Below are 24,795 nucleotides of genomic sequence, written 5' to 3'. Positions count from 1 at the left end.
GCAAAGTGTTCACTGCAAAATGCTGATTTCAAAATTGACTTTGCGATAATAATAATAAAAAAATAATAATTGCCAATCGATCGTTTGAAATTACCTCTTTCCTTGGCACCATAATAATCCCAAAAGCCAAAAGGAGCAACTGCAAAGAAAGTCGGCAAAGAGAATATGCAGGATCCATGGAATCTCAGACTCCCAGGCTGCTGAACTAATAACTGTTTATTAACTATGTGCATGATTTTTTGAATGCTAAGAAGTTTGCCAAATTTAGATGTATTTTCACATACCTGGCCAAAGACACAGTTCTGACCTCAGCAAAGTCTCTGGTACATTTTAGCCAGCTTCTCAGAGGAGTAACTTTGTTTTTTTTCAATACCATGAGCAGAACAATGTACTATTCCCTAAATGCATTCTTAAATATGGCTGAGCTGTCTCAGCTGGAATTTTTCAAAGCAATTACTCCTTAAAGCATTTAACACTTTTGCTGTGCAAAACATGGTGGTAATTTAAAATGCTACCATCCTTCTGCTATAATTATTTTATCTCCAGCAGTGTTGGAGGAATGGAACATGGGATTTCTTGGCTGCTTTGGAGCAAAACCTGGTGTTTTAATATAAATTGCCTGTAAACGCAAGATTAAGCTAAACTACCTGGTGACTTTCCTAAACTGAAGTAACAGAAGTAGGAGATGGTGACATCTTCACCTTTGTTCACTACTCTTCACTGTCTGTCAGTGCCTTAGATACGTAAGAAAAAATCATCTAAAAGCTGGTTTGGCAAAGTTATGGACAATGAAAATAGGATTTTAAATCAAGAGAGGGGTCTATTTGCATGCCGCCTGCAGCACTTAGAATCTCATTGTTTTAACTTGACATGAGCCCTGCCAAGGCCACACTGAATTTTCTAACTGACATTTCCCTTTTTAACTTCAGATGGAAACCTCTGATTTTTTTTTTCTCCCCATCTTTTTATGGAATTTAACGTGTTATACAATTATTTCTACTCAATGCATAAAATCACTCAGTGAATCTACTCAGTGAAGTACACTTCAAAGCAGCACATTGCAATGCTACAAAATGACGTAAAAATGCCATAAAAGCAATTTGCTGCCATGGGGAAAGAAACACATTTCTGTCTGAAAACCAGAGAGCATCTGACAGCGCTGCCCAACCGAAAGCCACCCGGCCCGGCTGAGCTGACCCAGGAGAGGAGCGGAGGAGGCAGGGGTGGGCTGCCCCGGCCTGCCCGGGGCTCCCCCCGTGGGGCTGCTGCCCCCGCACCGGCCACGGCCTCTCCGCCTGGGCCTCCAGCCCCGCAAGCCTTCGCAGGGCGAGCCTCAGGCTCCATTTTGTGGGCAGCTCGGGTGCCCCTAAGGGTCCGGGGAGGAGGAGGCCTCTCCACAGCGCGGAGGGGACACGTCCGCCCCGGCTCTCCACAGCCCTCGGGTCGGCCTCGAGCGGCGAGTCCCCGCGAGGGGAAGCCGTCGCAAGGAGCGGGCCTGGATCCTCCTGCCCCCGCAGAAGGGCTCTCACGTCCCGTGGAGCGGGTCGCCCACCCAGGCTCTGCGAGGCGGCTGTCCCCAGGCCGAAGGCGGAGGGCGGTGCTGCCTGCACCGGGGCGGCTCCCGCGGAGGTGGCCGCCCCGGGGCGCCCGGCAGCCCGCGAAGCGGCCCCACTTCGCCGTAGGCAGAGGGCGGGCGAGCTCCCGCTGTGCAGGGGTGCCGCAGAGCCGCCCCGCGTCTCCTGCTCGCAGCGCCTCCGGGAGCCGGCGGCCCCTGCCGCCCGCCCGCCAAGGTAAGCTGGGCAGGGAAGGATTAGCCGGACCCCCAAGGGCTCCCAGCGCCAGCCCGGGACCCCGACGGGGCGGGAGGGCGGAGGTGCGGCCGCCGCGGGAAGCGTGAGGCGTCCGGCTGTGGCGTGGCGTGGAGTGCGGGCGCGGGGTGTCCTACTTCTGTAGTGAGAAATCACGCCGGCAAATTCGGGTGCTCGGGGTGGGGAGTTGCGGCAAACCCCGCTCTGGGCACGGCTTGTGGTGCGCCTGGAGGGCGGCAGCCCGGGGTGGGCAGCGCGGGTGCCCGCGGAGGGGAGCCCGCCAGCCCCCGCCGTGCCGCCTCGCCGCCCGGGAAGCCTGCGGCGAGAGCCACCTCTCACAGACAGGCCTCCCCCCTCGGGACAGGGAGCCTTCCGACGGCAAACGTGGCCTCGGAGGGCTGAAATGGGATAATGGGATTTAGTGCTGCGGTGCTGGGTCCCGGTGTTGGTTATTCTCTTCGGTAGGGTTAACCTGAGTCAGAGCTTCACTGTGCCCAGACCCTGAGGGGGTGAGTAGGAGATTGATCCTTTGCAAGGCAGGATTGCAAGAGCTTCCCTGCAGCCTCGTGAGGCAGGTGGGATCCCTGGGGACACGCAGTTCCCTGTTTCAGGTGGCTGCATTGGGAAAGTGAAGGCAGGCGGGAGAAACTGCAGACCAAGCAGCCTGGCACGAGCGGCCAAAAAATACAGCATGTGAATGTGCTAATCTGTCAGTCTTAAACTAAGCATGTAAGAAGGTGGTGTGGTTATGGCAAAACAGCTAGTACAGACTTCCAAGGAACGCAATTTACATCTCTCTGCGGATGGTGTATTTGGCGACGTGGTTTGGGGAAAAAATAGATGTGTCTCCTGACTTTGACGAGGCCCACCCTGCATGATACCCTCGTCTGAATACCGTGGAGAAGTAATGTAAATACAGTCTCCACAAGCTTGGGGTGGTTTTTCAATCCCTTGTGCACTGAAAGAGAAGTTATTAAATCCATTCATTGTCACACTGGGAAGATGTATCACGTAGGGTCTTTCAGGCAGCGTATCATCCAGCCTGTCTTAACTATCATTAAAAATTTGCATACAGGAATGCAGCCTACAAACAAAACATGCAGGGTGCCACCAAACTGGGACAGACAGCTTGACAGCTTGACTTTCTGAAGTCCCTTCCTGCCCCAGATTATTCTGATTCTGTATTAGTGTGGCTCCAGCTTGACTCTACCCCTCAAAACTTCTGTTTGCAGGATTTTGGCAGTCGTTTTTCCTCTTTCGTTCTAGTTCCCCTTTGTGAATTACATGACATGAATGTTTTGTCATCTGTTCCTGACTTGCTTCTAAAAAATACTCATTTCACATCTGACTCTATTGATGTCACTGTTAATTAATTACCCTGCTGCTGCACAACAGTGGTGTAAGTGTAGTGTTTCCAGTACATCTGTTTCATTAGAGACAAATAGGTAAGCCCCAGTGCTTCAGAGGGCTATACTAGATGACCTGCTCCACCTCTGTAGGCTCCTACTCATTTGTCTTCACTAACTTTACGAAGTTTTTTTCTAGAAACTTTGTAAAGAATGTGATTTTAGGTTAAAACTTTATGTTTAAAACAGAATGCTTAACTTTTTGCTGAACCTGTTCAGTTCTGTTTTCCCCTGTGGGCTTTCTGAGGAGACTATTACATTTAATTCTATTTCATGCTTTGTGCAAGCATTGCTTAAAAATGTAGATAATTTGGTTTGAAATATGGATTACAAATGTCTTTGGGAGGTTTAATCAATGGAGCATTACAGATAGCTGAGTGATCCTTGTTTTATATTCTCAGAGAATTCTGATCCATCTGGGAGCACACATAACTGGAAAAATGTACTGTCTCTGAAAGGGTACTTTTAATCATTCCCCGTGTCTTCTCTTTCTTCTTTAAATACCTCCTGTGGGTACTGCAGACTCTTCTGGTGTTTGGAGGCAAATATGTCTGAAAGCTCAAAGTAATTATTGAGTAAATTGTGTTTTAATTGTTCATGCTGGAATTTGCGATTATTGATGTGCAGTATCTTCAAGCAGGGTATGATGCCTTTGAAGTGCTGGTTTATTTTGTTATCAAATGTATTTATTCCAGCTAAGTTTGATTTTTGCAGATCAAAAGTCTGATTCTTACTATACTTGAGAGTATAGTGAGATTCTCACTATATAGATATATAGATTCTCACTATAACTCATGCACCTGTGAATCAGGCTGTAAACTTGATCTTTTTTAATTTATAAAGCTTTAGAGACTAACTCATTTGGGAGGGTAACAATTTGCACAAAGGGGGCAACAGTATGAACAGAGGGGCCTGCTGGATATTGTAGCAGCTTAACTCAGTACTGCGACCCGAGATTTCTTAGGGAGTAAAGAATTTACCCAACCCACTAAGATTTTGCTTTTGCTGTGTTTCACCTTTCCTGTTAGAAGAAATGTCTTACAGCAGTGAGAGGAACAAGAGGCAGAAAGCTTTCCTTGTCTTGCTCTGCAGTATGTGGTGAAGGGAGAGGTAGGACTTGGGTAACCTGTGGGTGGAGGGATCAGCGATTGCATCTCTTTGGCCCTACAAAATGTCTGAGAAAACTACCAGTCTGGAGTACTGCTGGAGCTGAGAGGAGAGGTTGCCTTGCTGAAGAGAGGACCTGTCTTGTTTGCAGATTCACGAACATCTGTCCTTTGAGGAGAAGATCTGGGATTGTGGATTTTCTTGAAAGAGTGTTTATGTTTCAGAGGTGGCTTTACAGGAATGTAGCTGAATTTGGTTTTCGTGCATATCGTTCAGATATCAAGGCCCCTATCCTTTCCTGCTCTCTCTGCGAACTAGATGTGTTTTTCTTCCCACAGACCTTTTTTTCATCTTTCATTTCAGTATGTCTTGACTTGTTTTGTTGTAGGCCCATCTGACCTGTTGTGATGATGACTTCACGTGGTCAGGTGCTAACCTGGGGTGAAAGTGAAAATAAGACCTCTTATTTGCCTGCAGCAATATAGGAGCTTTAGCTTGTTTCTTTTGGAAGGTCTCTAGTAACAATGGTAACTTGCATCCATGCAGACCTTCCCAAGCACTTCTTGGACTTTACAGGCAGGATCCTCCTCACCCAACTTTAGACATTAGCGTTTTAGTTAGTCACCTGAGATTCTGAGTCAATGGAGAGAGACAGATACTGCTAAAACTTGTTCAGCTGCCCCGTTTTAGACAGCTACCATGAATCATGCTCTATAAAATCACCTTCCTTTCCCTTAATTGACTAAAAAGAGCCTGGGATGACGAGGTCAGATGCAGATGTCATAGAAACTCCACCATATGTGTTTTCATGATTAGGGGTGATCCATGGTATAGTAAAATTGCTCTTGGAAAAGCAGGCATTTTAGGCAGCTTTCCTTATCATCCAGCCTATTGATTCATGGCTACCCTAGATAGTAACAGTATAGCTGCCAGTGTAGAAGATAGTATGTTGCACTGTGAAAGAAAGAAGCTGGGGCGCCATGTTCTTCTTAAGTTTCTGTAGGACACTTGTGAGCATATTTGAACATGTATTCCTCACCACCCCTCAATATTAATTGATAGCATTGCTCCTGGGCTGTGAATGAAAAGGAAACACAAATGACTTTGATCTGACTTAGAACTTTAATGTGGGAATTCACAAACTAGTTTGATAATGACTGTTTAAAAAGTTTAAGTCTTTCATTAGTTTCAAAGCCTTTCTTCCAGTAAAGTGGCCTTTTAGATCTGTGGCTAGCTAATTACTCTCTAATTTTTGCTACCAGAAGCTACGTCAGCCTGCACACAGCACTGTTTCTTCTTGTTGAGCATTGATCCAGCTTGCCATGCATTTAGGCGCAAATAAATGAGGGCTACAGTTATTAGGAGTATTAGGAGTATTTTGGGGAGTAGATGCATTATGAATCCTAGAAAAAAAAGAAGGCTCAGTATATATGAACCAAATTTTTCTATGATACTCTGTTTAGAAATGAATACAGAGACATTTCTGATAGAAGTTTCGCACTGGATGCATCTTCTCAGTCCGTTTCCATTTTTACTTTCACTCTGTATTTGCTTGTAATCTAAAGCAGCGGATGTAGAAGTGTGACATGTAACACTAATATTAAAGGATGAAACTCCCTGTGTGTCTGCTATCAGTGATGGGCAGACCTTACATGGCTGATATCACTAACAACGGAAAGTTCTCAGTTGTCCTCAGACAATCCAACTGATATAATAAAAATTTTGGTGGAAATCCTGTCATTGTACATACACCTATCAGGGAGAGTGGGGATGTAAGGGGACCAAATCTGCTTCTAGCAGCATTGCTAGTCCATCAAGCATAGAGAGAGCAGCTGGGGGCCAAAGTCATAGAGGCACTCATCGGATGCTTTTGCTGATAAAAATTGCAAGTGACCTTCTGAGTCCCCAGTTTTAGGCAAAATAATGTGTCTGCTTAGAAGGCAGCTCACCAAGACAGTAGGCAAGCTCTACAGAATTGTCACTTACCTGCTGGCATCAAGTCCATATAGGCAGCAAATGAAAACTTGCTTCTCTGTGGCCTTAGTTGATCCATTTTGGTACTCTCACTGCATCTTCAGGTAGCTCAGACTGTAGACATGACTACTTTTCTTCCGCTTCAGAGCAAGATTTTGATGTACTTTTGAAGATTTTCTAGTACTTTCTAACAGTACTAGAAGCCCCCATTCTCTCATTTGCCATGGGAATTTCATTGAAGCACAGAAGTAGGAAGGATGTATCAGCCCAAAAAGCATTTTTGAAAGTTGATGTGTTTTTTGTCTCTGATTGCAAATTTCAAAAAATAATCATTTAAATAACGGTCAAGTCTACATTACTGTTCTCTGTGCTTTTTACATGAAATCTTATATTTGGAAGATCTGCTGTACACGTGGCTTGGAGGGCCGAAGTTGCTGAGATAACCCTGAGGAAGTGAGAATACATGCGAAAAGCATGAACACAAATAACATTCCCAAGTACTTGTGGTTACAGCTTAGTTTTATACTTTGGTGACCACATATTCATGACTGAGGGGAAGCCGGCAGACCTAATGTTTGAGAGAGCACGTACAAATGAGCCAGTGGTTTTGGGTGCCAGTCCTAGAAAGGGATTCAGCATAAACTTAACTGCAGTGTTGTCCCACAGGGGCCATGTTCTTCCATGAAATTCAGCAAAGCCTTTCATATCTGTCACTAGATTGACCTCCTTAGTCTCCCCTGTGTCATGATGGCGTTGCTATCTCTGACCAAATCAGTTGTTCCATCCCTCCTCCACTTGGTAAGGGAAAAAGAGGGAGGCAGTGGCATTTCCTTATCATGGAAAACCTTACAGAAATGGAAGAATTACACTGGAAATGTCACAAGGTTCTTCTCCTCTCACGTTTTCTTCCCATAACTGTTTCCTTTGTGCAGCTCAGGGCTTGCTGGGCTGTGGCAAAGCAGCCACAGCCATACCAATATAACGTCCCATCTGTGGTGACTCCAGGCTTCCACTTTCCTTACAGATCTTCGTCTGAAACCCACTGCTTATAGCTGTTTGTGATCACTGTGTGTTATATAGACTGAAAGAAACAGCTTTTCTAGGTGGAAGGTTAATAACGGGCCTTGAAATTGTGCCTGACTCTTCAGTCAGTAGTAAAGCTGAGAAAAAGGTTTCAAAAAAAATCTTCATTTAATTTTTCTACCACTCACTATGGTACTGAGCACTGTACTTTGGTGAAATACCTATAAATTCATATTAAAGCATTACTTGCTTCATTTGATTTTAATACATGAACTGTGTATAAAAAAGATGGGTTCAATAAAATGTTTACAGATTTGTTTTCACCCTTTTGCTTCACTCTTATCTGTTAGAGCATTTTATGCTAGTGTCTTTTCCTCTTTCAGTCTTCCTTTCCCATGCCACGTGTTCCTTCCCGTAAACATTTCTGGCAGTAATAAGAACATGTGATTATAAGAGATAAGATGGTGATTTAGAGCTTTTGCCAATGACTAGGGCCTAGGAATAAATCATTTGTATGGGTAGACAGTTGTCTCATGGACCTTTATAGCATATCTTGCACTTATGTCTAATGGCTCATTGTGGGAGGGAGTGAATGGTGGAAAAGATGAGCCATTGATTATTCAACGTAGCAGCTCCTGCACTTTAATTTTGTACTGTAACTTTTCATTCCTTTTTTTCCTCTTCCTAAGTTTGTGCTATGATTTTCATTATTCCACACTTAACATCTCTTGATTCTGTAGGGAATTGGGGAGGGGAAGGATTTTTCCCCCATTGTGGATCCCCGTATGCCTTCCTTTCCCATCTGTGGGCTTCCTTGTCTACCATTTTCTGCTTATTAGACAATCTATTCATGTGGGATCAGCCTACCTTATGGACTGTAAAGCTAAATATCAAAATCTTCATTTAGTAGAGAGCCACAAGACACACTTCCCATAGCTCAGTGACCTGAGGATAAGGGAATTCTGGGAACAGTTCAAAAGTAGCAAATGGGAATGAAATGCTTATAGCCCATCTGCTCCATTGCAGGATGGAGTTAGGCTAAGCATTCTGCAGGATCCAAAAATTATTAATAATTGCACTATTCTTATTTGGTGGCAATTTTTTTAAGTTTTTAAGTTGCCATGTAAGTTCCGTACAGCAATGTTGGGTAACTGGAAAAAATAGGAAGGAAAACATTACGCCAACATCAGCAAACTACAGATTATGGGAAGGAATGCGGAAACAGAACAAATTTGTGCTACTCAGACTTACTTTACTCTTTCAGTATTCTGCTCTCCCTTCAAGGCAGGGAATGGGAGGAACCTCAAACTGAGATTCATATTTTCTGGTAACGTGTACGTTTGCAGTTTTTTATACCTGAGTAGAGCTGAAGTAGACATGTTATCAACACAAGACAGATGAGCCTAGATCAGCTGGTGGTTCATGAGCTGAATCCAGCTCAGGGGACACACTTCCATCCAGCTTTCCGCCTTTCCCAGGAGAAGATAAGTTGGGGCAATGGAGATCTTGTTCCTGTGTGTCAGTAATCTGGCACAGAATAGGGCATTGTTTCTTCTACCAATCTGTGTGAAGACATAGGACTGGAAATACGTCTCTTCCTACAATTTCATTCTACACAGAGAGTTTGTGCTGCCTGTATGGCTCATGGGGAGAAAGTCCCCAAACTGGACCATTCTGCAGTAAATAATTCTATGACAAAGGAAAAAGAAGATGACCGAGTCTGTAGCCGTACAGTATTTCTGTAGTGTTCTGAGACCCACAGGCCAGACTGAAGCACATTGTCTGCTGGGAGGATACTGTATAAAAATGAACAGAAGTGGCACTGCTTTCGAGCTCCATAAAAGCAGTCCCCTTTGGGAGCTGACAGGAGGCTACAGAGTGAAGTTCTGGTACATAGAAATTGCTCCCCAGCTTTCTTCTCCCTGAGCTCGTGCTTTATACTGGGGTTTCTTTTTCCCCTTGCGTAACGTGCTTTTAACTCACAGTCCCCAGCTGCTCGGGTACATTTGGGATACATTTTCTGGAGCCCGGGATTCAGACTGTGTCTGTGCCTGAGAGTGATTCTGGAGAGGAACTTGGTGAATGAGCTGTCTTGCACGCAGCCTGCATGCCATATCCCTCCACGCACCTTTGCCATAGCTATAGCATATGCTGCCTGTCACTGGTTAAATGTTCTTCCTGTCCTCTCTCATCTTGGCATGAGAGCCCTTAGCTAACCCCCTCCTCTGGCCTTGAGTAACTTCCTCCTGATATACTGTGGATAAGCTTTTAGGTAGTCCCTTGTTCCTCTCAGTCTCTCTTAACTGAGCCTCTGGGACCATTCAATAATCTTGCCATCCTGCCTCACCCTAAGAACAGGACCCACAGCTGCTTCTCCCACACACCACTCTTGGCAAGTGGGATAAAGAAGAGTATGTGTGTTTGGGGCAGTGCATGGGGGAGAGGGGAAGGCTGGGGAGTACAGAGGTGATAGACGCTGAGGCATCGTCATCTGAAGGACTGCCTCAGGCTCAGTGTCCCGTAGTGCTTTACAAACATACTAAAACTCTTTCTCTCTCTCTCTCGCCAATGGAAAATGAAGTACTCAAATATATATCACTGAAAAAGATGGTGGTGTACTTGTGCTCAGTTGGTACTCATGCATAGGAGTTCCTGTGGTGTTTAAATTATCATTATCATCTTGGCAAAACAAGGGTAAAATACAACTGCTGTCATCATTAAAGTGCAGCAGTGTAGCTTTCAGGTCTGTGAAAGCTTGGTCTTTTGGACTAATAAAGACTTCTTCCAAATTCAGTCCTAACTGTAGGCTTGTTCCTGTAATACAAGTGAGTTAACTGTGAATTTCCGAAACAGCAAAAAAGGGAACAAGCTTTTAAGAGGTTTAATTGTGTAAATGGCATAGTTACAATTTCTGTGAAACAGAAGTAGGATCTGTGAGTTTGGGGTACTCTTATCTACAGATGTTTGTGCTTACATCTGGGTGGATGATTCTGGAGTTGGTAGAGTATGAGTTATAGGCTTAATTATCAGGTGTGCCTTTAGTCTTGCTGGAGTCAGTTTGAGTAATGTGATACAAGATAAGGCAACTGGAGTCAAAATTGGTTCCACAGTGTATGTAAAAATGTGTCTGGAGCAATCAATGGAAAATGCTAGAAGTGTTTTTTGTGGCATGGTCACCTGAAGATGCTGTAGTGCCACAGGTTAACATTAGAAACAGATTCTCTCGCATGATTGTATTTATCTGGCATTTTTATTTTAATCCAAAGCCAAATGTGACTTACTTTTAAACTAGGAAGGGTACTTTGCAGTTGTATCAGTCTTCCTGAAGCTCCTAGTGTTTTAGTGTGTTGCTTTTATTCCATCATGAGCAGAGTTATGGCATGTCACACCCATCCCTGAGATAAATATGCAATGTAGTTTCAGCTGCAGATAAACCTACAGTCATTGGCACACCAGATTTCCCAGAAGAATAGGTGATCTGAGTAAGAAACTGCTTTCGGAGTTATCTATGTGTGCAAGCTTTTTCTTGGAAAATGCCATGCTTATCAATGTTAGGTAAATGCAGTGCTGGAAGCAGTCTAATTGCTTTTGACCCATCCTTTTCAAAATATGATTTAGTATTAAAACAGAAGAGAGTTACAGGGTCACGTTATGTAGGTAAGAAAGAGAAAAGTCAACATACTAATTGCCAAATCTGATTCTGATTTTGAAAGCTTGGGGGCAGCTTCTATTTCTACTTTATCACTCCAAAACTTCACTTTCCTTTCTTAGTATCTACTGGAATTAGTAACTAATTGGATTATTCTTCTAGGCTGAGTTCTGCAGAGATAGATGTTCTCTTGTATTCTACTTCATAAAAATTGACCTAAATGTCTGTTAGGGACTTTTTACTAGACATGATGCAATAGCTGGTTAAGGAACTTCCATCCTGCCTCACTTAAGTATATCAGAGACATTTGAGTAGTCAGGAGTTTTTCTTGACACCTAACTGTGAAATCATTGTAAGAAATGTAGTTAGATCTATTTCAGACCTGCAGTCAATTCGGCCAGCAAGTTGTCTCCAACAGTGGCTAGCATCACGTGCTTCAGAAGGACGTACAAGAAATCCTGTGCTGGAAGGTATGGTGTAACCTGTCTATCATGAAAGCTTTATTCTGGTTCCAAATTGGTGGAGGCTTTGTTTTAGGCCTTGAAACATGATAGAAGGCCTTGAAACATGTTCATCATCCTTGCCTGAAACTCTCTGAAATACTAAAACTTCTAGCTATAACTGCTTGTAGAGAAAACCAACTCCTCAGCTTGCTAACTCACCAGTTTTGGTGATGAGTTTCACAATTACAGTGTGCATGTTTCCCTGGAACAGTTGTACAGACTTTCAGTTTCATGTACTATACCACTGATTTTGTGTTATAAGCCAGGATGAAATTATAAGCCAGGATGAAATGATGCCCCAGTAATTCTCCTCTAGGTTTTGATGCATTTTTTTATCGCACTACTTTCACATCTGTTTCCTGTGACAATCAGTTACCCTCTTCCCAGCTTTGCTCTTTATGGTGGGGCTTCTGTCACTTTCATCTCTCTTCCCTAATTCTCTTCTTTTTTTTCTTTGATATGGGTTGATCTACTTTGCATAGCCTGCCGTAGGTAAGGGTGAATCTCTGATTTGAGTGATTTAATCACTGGGCTACTGGTGGGTCTGTAAAACGTTAAAGATTTCTTCATTCCACTCCAGAAAGCATTTCAGCATTAAGCGTTAGCAGAAAGTTTCAATGCTGGTAGTGGTCATCTGGATAGTCAAACAGCTAGTGTTCATTTTGGTGGACTTGGTACTCCAACACTTACACGCTGTAGTGCAGAGACTAGGAGGTGAAAGTGTGCTTTTGATCTTTCTGTGTGACTTGTAAAAATATACTTCATGTATTTTTATCCTTGCTATTTGCATATGTAACAGTTTAAGAATAACAACAATGCTTTGAATTTGATGAATGTGTCCGTAACTGTTCACCAGATTACTAAGGGGACTGGTTCCTAATACTGTTTGTAGCATGAATCCACTGTATGCCTTTGTTCTACTGATACCGTGCTGTTCCTCATTCCTTTTTCGTTTGTAGCCCTTAGGTTGATTAAACTGCATCAACTCAACTGAGACTGAGTTGCAGAGATGGTAATCTCGTGTGCAATACCGTTGGTGTTTCCTGTTCAGTATTGCACAAAGGCTTTGAGCTTGTTTTCAGATTGCAAGCGCAGAAGCCTTGTTACCATGTGACTTAGACCACTCTTCCTGTTGAAAGGATCTGGCTTTCAGTAGTTCTCAGAGCTATCAGATACTAACAGTTCAAGCTCTGCTTAGTAGTACCATGCCTGGTTTTTTTGAGCTACACCATATGATCACCCTGTCAGCTTTCATGGTATTTTTTAATAATTTCTTTTTAAGCAGGGAGAATTTCATGCCATTGTTTTACTACTCATTCTGTTAGCTTACTGCCAAACGATAATGATTCTATTAAACAATTCCATTTCCTATGTATTGTTCATAGACATAGTGCTGTGGTCTTATGTAAGTGTGCAAATCACAAAACTTTCTTCATTCTTAAAAAAATAAGGTTGTTTTATTATTCTCTCTGGTATCTTAAATCAAAATGTATGCAACCATGAGAAATCATATCCTGATTTTAATTACAGAGTTCATATTAGAGACCAGGAAAGGCAGTTCCTGCTCCACCTGTCAGTGCATGACACTAAATAACATTAGGTGAGGTTCTACTTAACCCAGGCAAGATTGTGCACCTTGAGACTGAGTGCAAGGACTGCTTCTCCATTCTTGCATCTGAGCAAGAAATTTCTCAGTCAGCGTTTTTCTTTGGTGCCCTTGAATGCTGGACCATCCCCATGGGAAAACAGTGTTGTTCACTGTGAGCAAAGTATGTTGCTCATGCAAGCGCAACAAGTTGGACAGTGGAGTGTTTCGCGTCTATCTCTGTGGCCTAGCTTGCTTTCTGTGCATCTGCCAAATTTCTCTGGTGTTAGAAGTGAGATAACTTAATTCCAACTTCCTAGCCCATAGCTCAAAAAATGTAGAAATTTACATCTCAATTTCAAAATGAGGGTATATATGGAGTAGGCATTTAGGAGAGGGAAGAAGTTTTGTGTGGGTCTGTTGCCTAGTTTAGAAATACAGTGCACAGGAGTTTTGTATTGTCAGCTAGGGCAGCAGGGGTGGTTCTTGTGAAAAGGAAATGGTTGGAGTCCCCCTCACAGGGGCACCTCAATGGATGCAAGTAGGTCTTTGGAAATGGCAACAAAGCGTGTGACGGAGAAAAGACAGACACTACAAAAGACAGGCACTAACAGGTAAGGAGAAGTAGGAACAAATACGCAGAAACCATATTTTTTCATTGGGTGAGCTGAAATACAAAGATGCTAGAAGTACAAAGAGTACAATAAAATACAAGAGTTTTGTTATTCACATCTCAATTTAGATTTAAACTATTTTTATCAGCAAAAAGGCTGCTAAATCTGAAATTAGAAACGTAAAAAAATAATAGGTCTAGCAGGTCTGGGGAACTTCTGGTAAATGATGGGGTGAATAAATGTATTGATGAGTCAAAATACAATGAGTCAATATTTATGTATTATATAAACCTGTGAGAGTTTAATCTGCAGAAACTAAATAGTGAGACTTGGTGGTTAGAATAGCAAGCTGAAGAGAAAATGCTCCAACCCCTCAGATATACAGTATGAGAAATGTGGGAGTATTTAAAAAAACCAACAACAGAGGTTTTCATGAGATCTCAATGAAAATTTGAGAATATGAAATTTCAGGGAAATAAAAGACAAGGAGTACCTTTGCCTGCATGCTTGGTGTTACTTCAAAAAGTGGTCTAGAAGATATCAATTTGAAAATCAATCACTTTAAAAATAGGTTAGGTTTCACATGTATGCCTTCCCACAAACCCCTCCTTAGCATGTTTGTTCTTGACAACCGCAATTTCCTCTTTTTATTTTAATTCGATTTTTTCTCTGCTTAAAATCTTATGCATAACATGGGAAACTTATTGTAAAAGTACTGTCTTTTTTTTCTCTTCAGTTTATTGTAGTTGATAGTGATTTTAAGAGTTACTAGTATTAGTACTATATAGAGAAAAACCTGACAGAAAAGTTACTGTTTAGTGGATATAGAGGAGGACTGAGTATGAAACTCAATATTCTTCTGGGGACTTTGGTAAATCTTTTCCCCTTTTTTGTTAATAATAGCTCATACACCTGCAGGTTTCACTTTGAGTTTCTGGTTTGAATAAGTTCAAGGCTATTTATAAAAGTCAAAAGAATTTGCTGCTCCAAAATGCAGCAACATCTTCCTTGAATGGGATAGTTCCCAAATCTGCATATTGTTTTGTCTGTTTATTCCTACTGTGGCAATCAAATAAAAGAAATGGAAATTATTGTGGAGAGGAATCATAGAGGAGGAGGGTGGATGGACACTCTTTTGCAGTTCCACGTTTTGGGGACTGATTTTGCTATCTTTTGCCTTTCTAGCTCTTGAGAAAATCCCTGATGAATTTGGAGAGTTCTCATATCAGTTTAAGGGATCATTCAGTGTGTTTTAACATAAAAATATTTTCAGGGTATTTGGTGATTATGATGTTAATTTTGTCTTCCTAAACCCAATCAATAAAAATTCAAGAGAAAAAAAAAAGATACCAGTAGGGGCAATGGCTTGGTGACAGCATGGCTTTATCAGTCTGGTGATGATGATGGATGTCTGTTCATTGAAAGTGACACTTGAAAGGGACACTGATGTATTTCCTTCTCAAAATACATGTTCAGGCCTTCTCCATTCCCCCACGTGCTTAAGGTCAAAAAAACTTCTAGTATTAAATGTCATTTATTTGAATTGATAAGGAAGAGTCATCAGTGACTAACTCGGCTCCAATTTACAGTGGAAATTCTTACAGAATTCTTTGGACATTGCATTTTCATAGGATTACATTATTTTCCTTATGAATCGAATGTGTCTGAAGATTCAGAAAATCATATAATTGCAAAGAAAGAAGCTCTAAATTTACTAGAACCTGTGAAAATCCCAAAATTTGGTGAAAGTGTTGTATAATCCAATATTCAGTTCTCTTGCCTTTTTTTTTGGTAACTACAGAAGAGGATCTTAGGGGTTTTTTTTCCTTTTTAGACAGTTCTTACTCCTCCTCTTGATAAGGTCTCCTGGTTGCAACCCAAGAGTAATTCTTTGCCATTTTTATATTTCTGTTCTGCAAAAATATAGCAAAGCAGGATTTCAGTTTGCCAAAGGAACCAGTATGAAGACTTCTTCCTGAAAGTAGATCTAGCCAGTGCTTAAAAAACCCTCAGAAACATACAAATGGCTAGAGCTGGTAAGATTCCCCCAGCAGATATTTTGTTCTCCTGAATCAGAAAACAGGAAAACATAAAATTATTCAGTATTATGTAAGCACTGATGAGATGCTTGTCAGTATGAACTGCAGCTCCATTTTTTTTCTTGTAACAAATCTGACTTCACTCTGCCTGATCAAATAAGTGCCATTTTATCTGTCCTTTTTATGAAAATTGATTCTCCAAGTGCCAGGTGTGTAGGAAGCTACACAGCTGTTGATTCAAATAAATGAATTAAAATTCAGTAATCATTTACCCAACCAGTATACTCCTGAATCTACAGAAATGGAATTTGATATAGAAAGCTCTGTATGATAACTATGATACATACAGAGAGAGTGAGCCATCCAGTGTGGTTTTGTCAGCTGGAAATGAAGCAGATAAGATGACTTTAGCTCTCTGTTCGCTCAGTTATATGTGACATGTGATCCCTGGTACATGGGCATAGCTGTGCCATCTCCACCATTGGCCTAGGGTTACCCTCAGCCCTGCCAACCACATACTGTTAAAATGTCTTTAATAACATCTCGTTCCCAAAGATTTAAGTCTTTGATTTCCGGGATCTGAGAGAACTGTGGAAATTCAAAGCCCAGTTCCCAGTTGCCTGTGCCTTGTTTAGTTACACCAGCTACAAAAAAAGTCTAAAGCAGGTAGAATAGGCTCTGAGCCTGACTGATGAAAGCTGTACAGGCCTACTGAGTTCTGGTGTTGGGGATAACACAGGTGGTAAGAAGACAAGTGGATATTAGGCCAGTCTTGCTTATGTAGATGCCAGAAAGACCAAGTCCAAAGGAGGCAGAGCAGCTCAGATTGCTCCAGTATTAACTACCTTGGCTGTTTTAGTATTAATACTTTAATACTACAGTATTAAAGACATGCTACCAAGTAATTCTCAAACAACAGATATTGACTTTAGTGGCTCAGTGGCCTTTATCATTTAACTATAGAATAGTTTACGTGACTCAAGGTGCTCTATTAAAGGAAAAGCATTAAGATTGAAGAACAGGATACTTGCTGGTCTTCTTTTCTTGCCAGTCTTTATAGTCACTAAGTTGTTCCTGTCCTCAGTTGATTGCTTTCTTGCATCAGGTTGGTCCTCATCCTGTAAGGTGCTGTGGTGGGCTGACCTTGGCTGGCCACCCGGTGTCCACCAAGCCACTCTGTCATGCCCCCTCCTCAGCAGAACAGGGGAAGAAAATATGATGGAAAAGCTCATGGATCAAGATAAGGACAGGGAGATCACTCACCTATTACCATCATGGGCAAAACAGACTTGACATAGGGAAATTAATTTAATTTATTGCCAATTAATAAGACAGTAGGATAATGAGAAATAAGAACAAAAATAAAAACATCTTCACCCCACCCCTCCTTTCTTCCCAGGCTTGGCTTCACTCCCAACTCTTCTACCTCTTCCCTCTCAAGCGGCACAGGGGGACAGGCAATGGGGATTGCAGTCAGTTCATAATGCTTTGTCTCTGCTGTTCCTTCCTCCTCACACTATTTCCCTGCTCCAGCTTGGGGGCCCTCCCATGGGAGACAGTCCTTCACAAACTTCTCCAACATGGGACCTTCCCACAGGCTGCAGTTCTTCAAGAACTGCTCCAGCATGGGTCCTTTCCACAAGGTACAATCCTTCAGGGACAGACTGCTCCAGTGTGCATCCCCTGTGGGGTCACAGGTCCTGCCATAAAACCTGGGCTCCTCTCCACAGGCTGCAGTTCCCACCAGGAGCCTGCTCCAGTGTCAGCACACCATGGGCTGCAGCTTCCTTCAGGGCATGTCCACCTGCTCTGGCATGGGGTCCTCTGTGGACTGAAGTGTGGGTATCTGCTCTGGTGTGGTCCTCCATCAGCTGCAGGGGAACAACCTGCTTCACCATGGGCTTAACCATGGGCTGCAGGGGAATTTCTGCCCTGGCACCTGGAGCCCCTCCTCCCCCTCCTTCTTCACTGACCTTGGTGTCTGCAGGGCTATTTCTCTCACGTTTTCTTACTCCTCTCTTACAGCTGCTGCACAGCATTTTTTACCCTTTCTTAAATATGTTGTCGCAGAGCTCCCAACAGCATCATTGATGGACTCAGCTTTGGCCAGCACAAAGTCCATCTTGGAGCCAGCTGGAACTACTGTCTCTCTCTGACATGGGGACAGCTCCTGGTGTCTTCTCACAGAAGCCACCTCTGCAGCCCCCCTACTACCAAAACCTTGCCACATAAATCCAGTACAGGTGTACACAAACCCAGTGAACCAAAAGGACTACTTAGATGTTTAAAGTTTGACCCTAGTTTAAACCCTAGTTTTATGTGATCAGTACTAGAGTTCTCAATCCCTTGCGGGCTTGAGCCTCTTAAGAAAATGATGTTTATAGTTCTTGTGTCTGGCAGTGTTCTGTGTCAGACACCCTTTTACACTACTCTCCCTGCAAAAGAACAAATTTATGAGAAAGAGGAAGAGCGTCATTACAGACGCAGTATCTCCCCAGTATCTCAGCATCACCAGTGGTGCTGTCCCCACACTCCCCTCTTGCAACAAGAGCCACCATTTACTCTCATGCAGCATGTACCCATTTTCCTTGTCTCAGTGCTCTCTCTGAGATGTCTTGAGGTTACGTAAGACTGGAGTTCTCTCAGTGCACTAGTATCTGAAAGAAAATAGGGAGAAATATTGAGACAAAAAGTTGGTCATGTACCTAACCATAACCAGGTCCTGCACTAGATAACGCCTAATAAACTCTTGTTGTATTAGTCATCTAAGCCAAAGAAAGAAAGCTTTCAAGATGAAGCATTCAGGAGTTTCTCAACCTCAAACTTTGTTTCCCTCTCCATCTCTCACTAGCTACATTTCTTTGATGTTTAAGATACAACCATTGTTTATTAGCTAGTGACTTCCTATGAAATGTAAATAATACAAGGAGGTTGTTGGAACTCCTAATGAGTGTAGAGCCCAAGTGTGTGTTTAAGCATATATTTAACAGAATCTGATCTGTTAGTAGTCATTTCTAAACTATGGATAGCGGTTTTTGCAAGTCATGAACAGTTGTTTTTAAGTTAATTGGGAACACAATATAAAAGAACGTTGCATATCCTCTGTTTTTGACTGTTGCTGACTTTGATGTGAACTTGTGATGATTCCTTGTCTGTGGATTTTTTTCTTTCAGATGGAGCAAACATGTGATGATATAGATGAAATGTTCAGCAATTTACTTGGGGAGATGGACATGCTGACCCAGGTAAATAATTATTTTTTTCCATCGAGGTTAGAAAAATAGCTATTATGTGTTAGAGAAAAGAGGCAACTTTTCTACATTTTTTCATGTACCTCCACTCTGAATAAATACAGATACATTATTTTGAAAAACCTTCAACTAAGTTTCTCTGCCTGACATTTAAAACAAGTGGCCTGAAGAATAAGGTAGTATCAGTGCAGGCTAGATTGTTAGAGAGCTAACTGCTTATAAAAGATGCTTTCTCCAAAAAAACCCAAATAAGCAATTTAAATTCCTCTGGACTCCATCCCAAGAAATTGAAAGATTCTGTCAAAACAGGAAGAGTTTGAGTCAGAACTTTCAGGTATGAATGCTTGCATACATGGGTAAATGGGATGTAGCCTGAGTGGCAAATGTAAACTTTGGAAATGAAAGCAACAGTTTGAATATATGCATAAGAGTAATCTTAGATATGGCAAAATACTAACTTACAGCTAGGGTGGCATTCAAGAATTTATAGAGACATTATTGCCAGTGCAGAACACACTCTCAAGAGGAAACTATAAAACAGCATGACCCTATTTCTAAACCTATAGTCATGGAATACTTCCTGCAAAATGTGATGAAAGGAGAATTTTTATTTCTAAAAAAACCCCACAAAGTCAATAAATTTGTTGTATTTTAATAAATGCATGCTTGAAAACACTTAAGCTGTCATCTTGGATTCTGTGTGAGTTTGATTGCTTACAGCCTCTGTTTTGAGAGGTCTTTCCTCTTGATGAGTCTCAGTGCTTGCTAAATTAAATACCAATAATTCTGAGCCACAGAATAGGAATTATGCCTAAACTGTGTGAAAGCCAAGATTTCACATGACATTCTTAGCTGTCAAATCACAATACTTTGCCCCTTGATAGCCTTTCTGCTTTTTAAGGGCTTTTTATAACCATGCATATTTATTTTTATATATATATATGTATATAAAGAGCATTTTAGGGTAATTTTATTTCATTATTATGCCTTGAGAATTAACAAAAGACTGCTTGTGATAAATTCTACCTCCTCAGATTGGACACAGCACTGTTACGAGTGCAGGTGATGGGAAGACAGGAAGAGCGTGAGCCTCTTCTGTCTCTGCTCATCGGTGCAGTTCTGGGTGGGATGGGACATGTTCCTAAGATGGAGACTGACTCCTCCTCCTCTCTAGAGTGCTGGCATCACCTCTTACCTCAACATTGTATGGGAGGAGGAGACAGGCATGTCTGAAAGCCTGAAGACTTTCAGTTAACAGACTTGCATCTGTTAATTCCTTTAGACTCTTAATTTCCAAAGTGAGACTGTAGATAGTTTTTCATCCTTTTTCACCAACCTGTTTGTCTGTTCCTAAAGTAACTGTAAATCATAGAAGCACACAGAGATGCATTCACATTGCATAACAAGGCTGAAAAATAAATGCAAATTCAGAAATGGGCTTTTCTGCTATTTCTATGCACTTAATTTTAAACTTTTTTTAGCATTTCCATTGTTTTCTCTTGAATTTCCCTTTGCATGTGCTTTCATTTTCTTCCTGCACTTTTATGGCCATTATGAAATGTTACGACTTCTTGTTAGATTAGTAATGAAAGTATTTCCTTTATGCTCTTACAATCTGTTTCATCAATACATTTTGTGCCCTCCCTGTTTCTCTTTTTTTTTTTCTTGGGCACTGTAAAACTCTCTCATGTGCTTCATTTCTCCCTCTTCCCCTATTTATACCGTGTCTATTTTTATGAGAGCGAGTATTAACACAGAAACAGTGTTTAAAGTTATCACTGCTTTGGTTTCCAGCCCTGTGTAACTTCAGAAGAGACAAATATGTCCTTGGTGCGAAATAGGTGAAAAAAGCTGCCAAGAAAAACATTTGCATTAATTTTCATGGAAGACACTTGTCAGTTTCAGGCAACTCTAAGAAATGTAAATGCCTCTGGTATAAATTGCGTATGAGCACCAGTAGACAAACATCTCACAGGGATGTATGAACAAGGGTATAGCTTGTAGGATATATGAAGTAATCCTTCCATTCTGCGCAGCATTGGTAAGACCTCAACAGGGAAACCGTGTCCAGTGTTAGCACTGCATTTAGAAGAGAAGGATGGTAGACTGGAGAAAATCCAGAGGAAAGCAATGGGAATGATGAGAAGGAAAAGAAACATGACCTATAAGAAAAGATTGCATGAGGTTGTTTATTCTAGAGAAGAGGAGACTGATAACAATCTTAAAATATATAAAAGGCAGCATCAGAGCAGAAAGAAGTACTTGGTTCCTCATGTCCACGGAGAGTAGGACAACAGGGAATGGTCTTCAGCTGCAGGAAAGGAAGTTTAGGATGAGCATCACAAGAAGGGTTTGATGGCAGGAATAGTGATCTCAATAGTGAAGCAGTGGAACAGATTGCCAGAGGTGATGATGGAATTTATCTAATAGGAAGCTTTTTAAATCAGTTTAGGTACACATTTTTCAGGTATGACCCAGGTATAACTGACCTGCCTTAGGACAGGTGCATGGTCTAGACAGACCCTGGAAATTCCTTCCAGTCTTGTCTACAATGTTTGCTTATTAGAGCTATCACCTTCCTCACTGTGGAAGGCAGAATTTGTCTTTTTCTATCTCCACTGTATGCACGTTTTCTAACTTGTGAAGCGCTGTTTCCCTGCCTGCTTCCTAAACAACAAGCCACAGTCTAGGAATTCTCTATTTAACTATGCAGATTTGCAGTTTACATTGCAAACAGCAACATGTTTTGTTGTTTGTTGTATTTGGGGTTTTTTTGCAAACAGCATGAGAAAGCAACAGCTAGGTTACATTTGTATTAGTAAATAAAGCACTCTGGAGCAAATGGCACTGCATAGCTCAAATGTGTACACAGCTAAACTCTTGCAACACCCTCCCCCCACCCCCCTTCAAAAAAACCACCAAAACCTAAAAATCAGTCTGGCTTTATCTGCTGTCTCTTTTAGAAACAGCCCTAGCCTCTGCTGTTTTCCACACCAAGCCCAGGTGTTGCCTGACAAGAGTTGCAGTTGGCATGTGTCAACATTGTATTGAGAAGCATGCAAACCATTAAACGCTTGGTATGATTGTGAGACACTGCTTGAACCCTTGTCCTGGCCCTGTTTAGTGTACCAGTCTAGGCATAATCCCAGAAACTGGTGTGTGTCATTCTGTTCCTTGAAGAAGAATCGATTTCATTAGACAAATTCAGGTAATTGATTTACAAATGTTAATGTCTGTAATAGCAATTATGTCATCAGATACCCGTTTTTTTCTTCTACCTTAACAGAGTTTAGGAGTGGAGACTGTGCAACCTCCATCCCCCAAAGTGTCCAACAATGAATTTAGCTTTACTGTTGGTTTTAAAGATTTAAATGGTAAGTAGCTATGAATGGACTCTTACGTGCTTTTAATGCTTATTTAAAACACCTCACAGCAACAAATGGGAAGAAAAACTTCAAACACCCTTGATCAAAACAAAACAAAACAAACTGGTTTGCTGGAGGGGGAGGTATATTTGTGGGTCTCAACTTAGGAAACTTCAAAGGGGCCAAATTTTTGTTAAAGGGACATTACTCAGTCTTATATATGAGTCAGACTTTTTAAAATGTCTGAGTCTAGAGGAAAACAAAAATGGGAAGTCTCCCAAATAACTTTCTAAAATGCAACCTTTTTTATGCAAAGATTTAACTTCGTAGAAGACCAAGTTCCTCGGTGTGAGGTCAGAGCTGCATAAGCATTTTTGTCCAGTGGAAGTATCAGCTTCAACTGCTTCCACTTTACATTGCTTATTCTCATTCTGGTTTGCACTGTCACTTTTGCATGTACAGCTGCTTGTTGAGTCTGTGTGATGAACCAAATGAGGGATTTATCTGAGTTTTAAAAAGAAGCCTCCCTTTGCTTTTGTTTGTGGTATTTTTCCTTTTTACTGGGGGCTGGTTGTTTGCATTTGCCCGAGTTGGTTTTAACCTGTGGGTTTTTTCCCAGAATCAATTCACTATTAAGCTACCAGCAAAGTGGGTAGAGGTATGTAAATAGAGAGGATCATAAGCCAACTTTCCCACTGAAAAGAAAAGCTTATGAAAATACTCTATTAGCATAACAGGTAAAGCAGAGTAAACTGAGACAGTCTAGTGACATGTTCAGATTTAGTCTGATGAATGATCTATTCTTTGTTGGACTATATTAGCATTTTTTAATATCTAGTTCAGCACTCTCCATCCCTTTCTAAAATCCCACTTAAAGCTTTCCCAATTTGTGATTTATTTATTTTTAACTAGACTCTTCAAAGATATTTAAACCAATGAATCCGTTGGTTCTTAAATAACACTTCTCTTCTAGAGAGCTAAATCATCCTACAGAATGTTATTCTACAGGATCTCTTATACCATGGGTAGTTCAAACCACCAAAGAAGATATTGAAGTTCCAGTGTAGGATTTTATCTTATACTCTGACAGAGTAGAAGACAGAAAGCAAAAGTTACAATATTTCTATGTGGTGGATAAGATGCTTTTGAAAAGAGACTGTCTTGTTTGTTCTTTGCTTAAAGGATCCTCAAAACCCTGCATGTTATGTGAGGTATGTCACAGATGTTGATCACACAATTACTGATGTGCTACAAATGATACCACACAATTTCTTGTGTCTTAGAACTCTCTGATTCTGCTTCATGTTAACTTTAGCGTTGTAGAATAGCAGTAATATATGAAGATATTCTTGATCTAGGCCTCAGTTACACCTTTTTTTGTGTGCTATACCAAAACTTGCTAAGCATTTATGTATGTACTTAACTGAAGTAAATAGCCTAATGGGAGCTAATGGAATTTCTTGCATCCATATGACTAAGCGTATGCCCACGAACCTTGCTGGATCAGGGCCAGGTTTCGTAACATCATAAGGGCCTGAGACTGTATCACTGAAAGTAAAGCTTCCTGTCCTGTTTAATTTGTATTTATAGAGTTCCTTGTACTCTGAACTTCAGTATGACCAGATTAATGGCTATTCTTAAAACACGTTTGTTTCATGAACCCATTTAAAATGTTGTTTCCTTTCCCATAACCCTTATATCTTACAGTGACCATGCCTTCTGCAATTTTATCTCCCCTGAACTGGAAACATAGTGTTCTGCATTGCACTCATTCTGACACATTTTGTGGTTTTCTTTACAGAATCCCTAAGTGCCCTCGAGGATAAAGACCTGGATGCTTTAATGGCTGATCTTGTAGCAGACATAAATGATGTTGAACAGAGAACTTTAAAAGCCCAGAAAACTTCTCCTGGCAACCAGCAAAGTATGGTCACTCAGCCTTCAACAGGCTTGGATAGTGACATTTATTCTAAATCAAGTCTCTATGTTACCATTACTGGACCGTTTGGGGATGACTTGCCCCCTCCGCCTCCAGACCCTGATTTAGACCTTCCACCACCACCACCACCACCTCCTCCTGAGCCACTCACCCAGGTGAGCCTGGGTGGAACCTTGTTTTAAGTGTTCAGTATTTCTTGGAATTTTGAAAGTGGTATTTGGCTTTGGAACAACAGCGGATATCCCAGGTAGAAACATCTTGGGAAGGTTCTGCAATGATGAAACATGCATGAACTATGGAGAGAGAGTTTTCTATTATTGTGGGCTCAGCAATTTCTGCCTGTTCCTTGGCCTATTGCCCATTCCTTCACCTTTCTAATTGTCATGTTGATAGCCCAAGACAGGCATAAATTATTGCAAATGGTTTACTGTAACGGAAAACTTGTCACTGAATTTTTTTAGTAAGCGCTTGTTGTGGTTTAGGTTCAGTCGGCAACTAAGCACCACACAGCCACTCGCTCACCCTCCCGCCC

The 24,795-nt window shown here is 41.6% G+C and overlaps 1 protein-coding gene across 3 annotated transcripts in view; it reads left to right on the top strand.

The window, feature by feature from the left end:
* Nucleotides 1-1,514: 1,514 nt before the first annotated feature.
* APBB1IP (amyloid beta precursor protein binding family B member 1 interacting protein) overlaps nt 1,515-24,795 on the top strand; it is a 70,831-nt gene continuing 47,550 nt past the window's right edge. Inside the window, exons 1-4 of one of the 3 annotated variants that reach the window (XM_075492603.1) lie at nt 1,515-1,790; nt 18,882-18,953; nt 22,246-22,333; nt 24,126-24,418. In XM_075492603.1, the coding sequence (XP_075348718.1) occupies nt 18,882-18,953; nt 22,246-22,333; nt 24,126-24,418 (453 nt within the window). In that variant the 5' untranslated portion in view covers nt 1,515-1,790. Of the gene's footprint in view, nt 1,791-13,554; nt 13,670-18,881; nt 18,954-22,245; nt 22,334-24,125; nt 24,419-24,795 lie in introns of those variants that run through there. The other 2 variants (XM_075492601.1, XM_075492602.1) reach the window with 2 other exon arrangements.

Source organism: Mycteria americana, chromosome 2, assembly GCF_035582795.1.
Source record: "Mycteria americana isolate JAX WOST 10 ecotype Jacksonville Zoo and Gardens chromosome 2, USCA_MyAme_1.0, whole genome shotgun sequence".
NCBI classification, from domain to species: domain Eukaryota; kingdom Metazoa; phylum Chordata; class Aves; order Ciconiiformes; family Ciconiidae; genus Mycteria; species Mycteria americana.
This window is presented reverse-complemented; position numbering and strand designations above follow the sequence as displayed.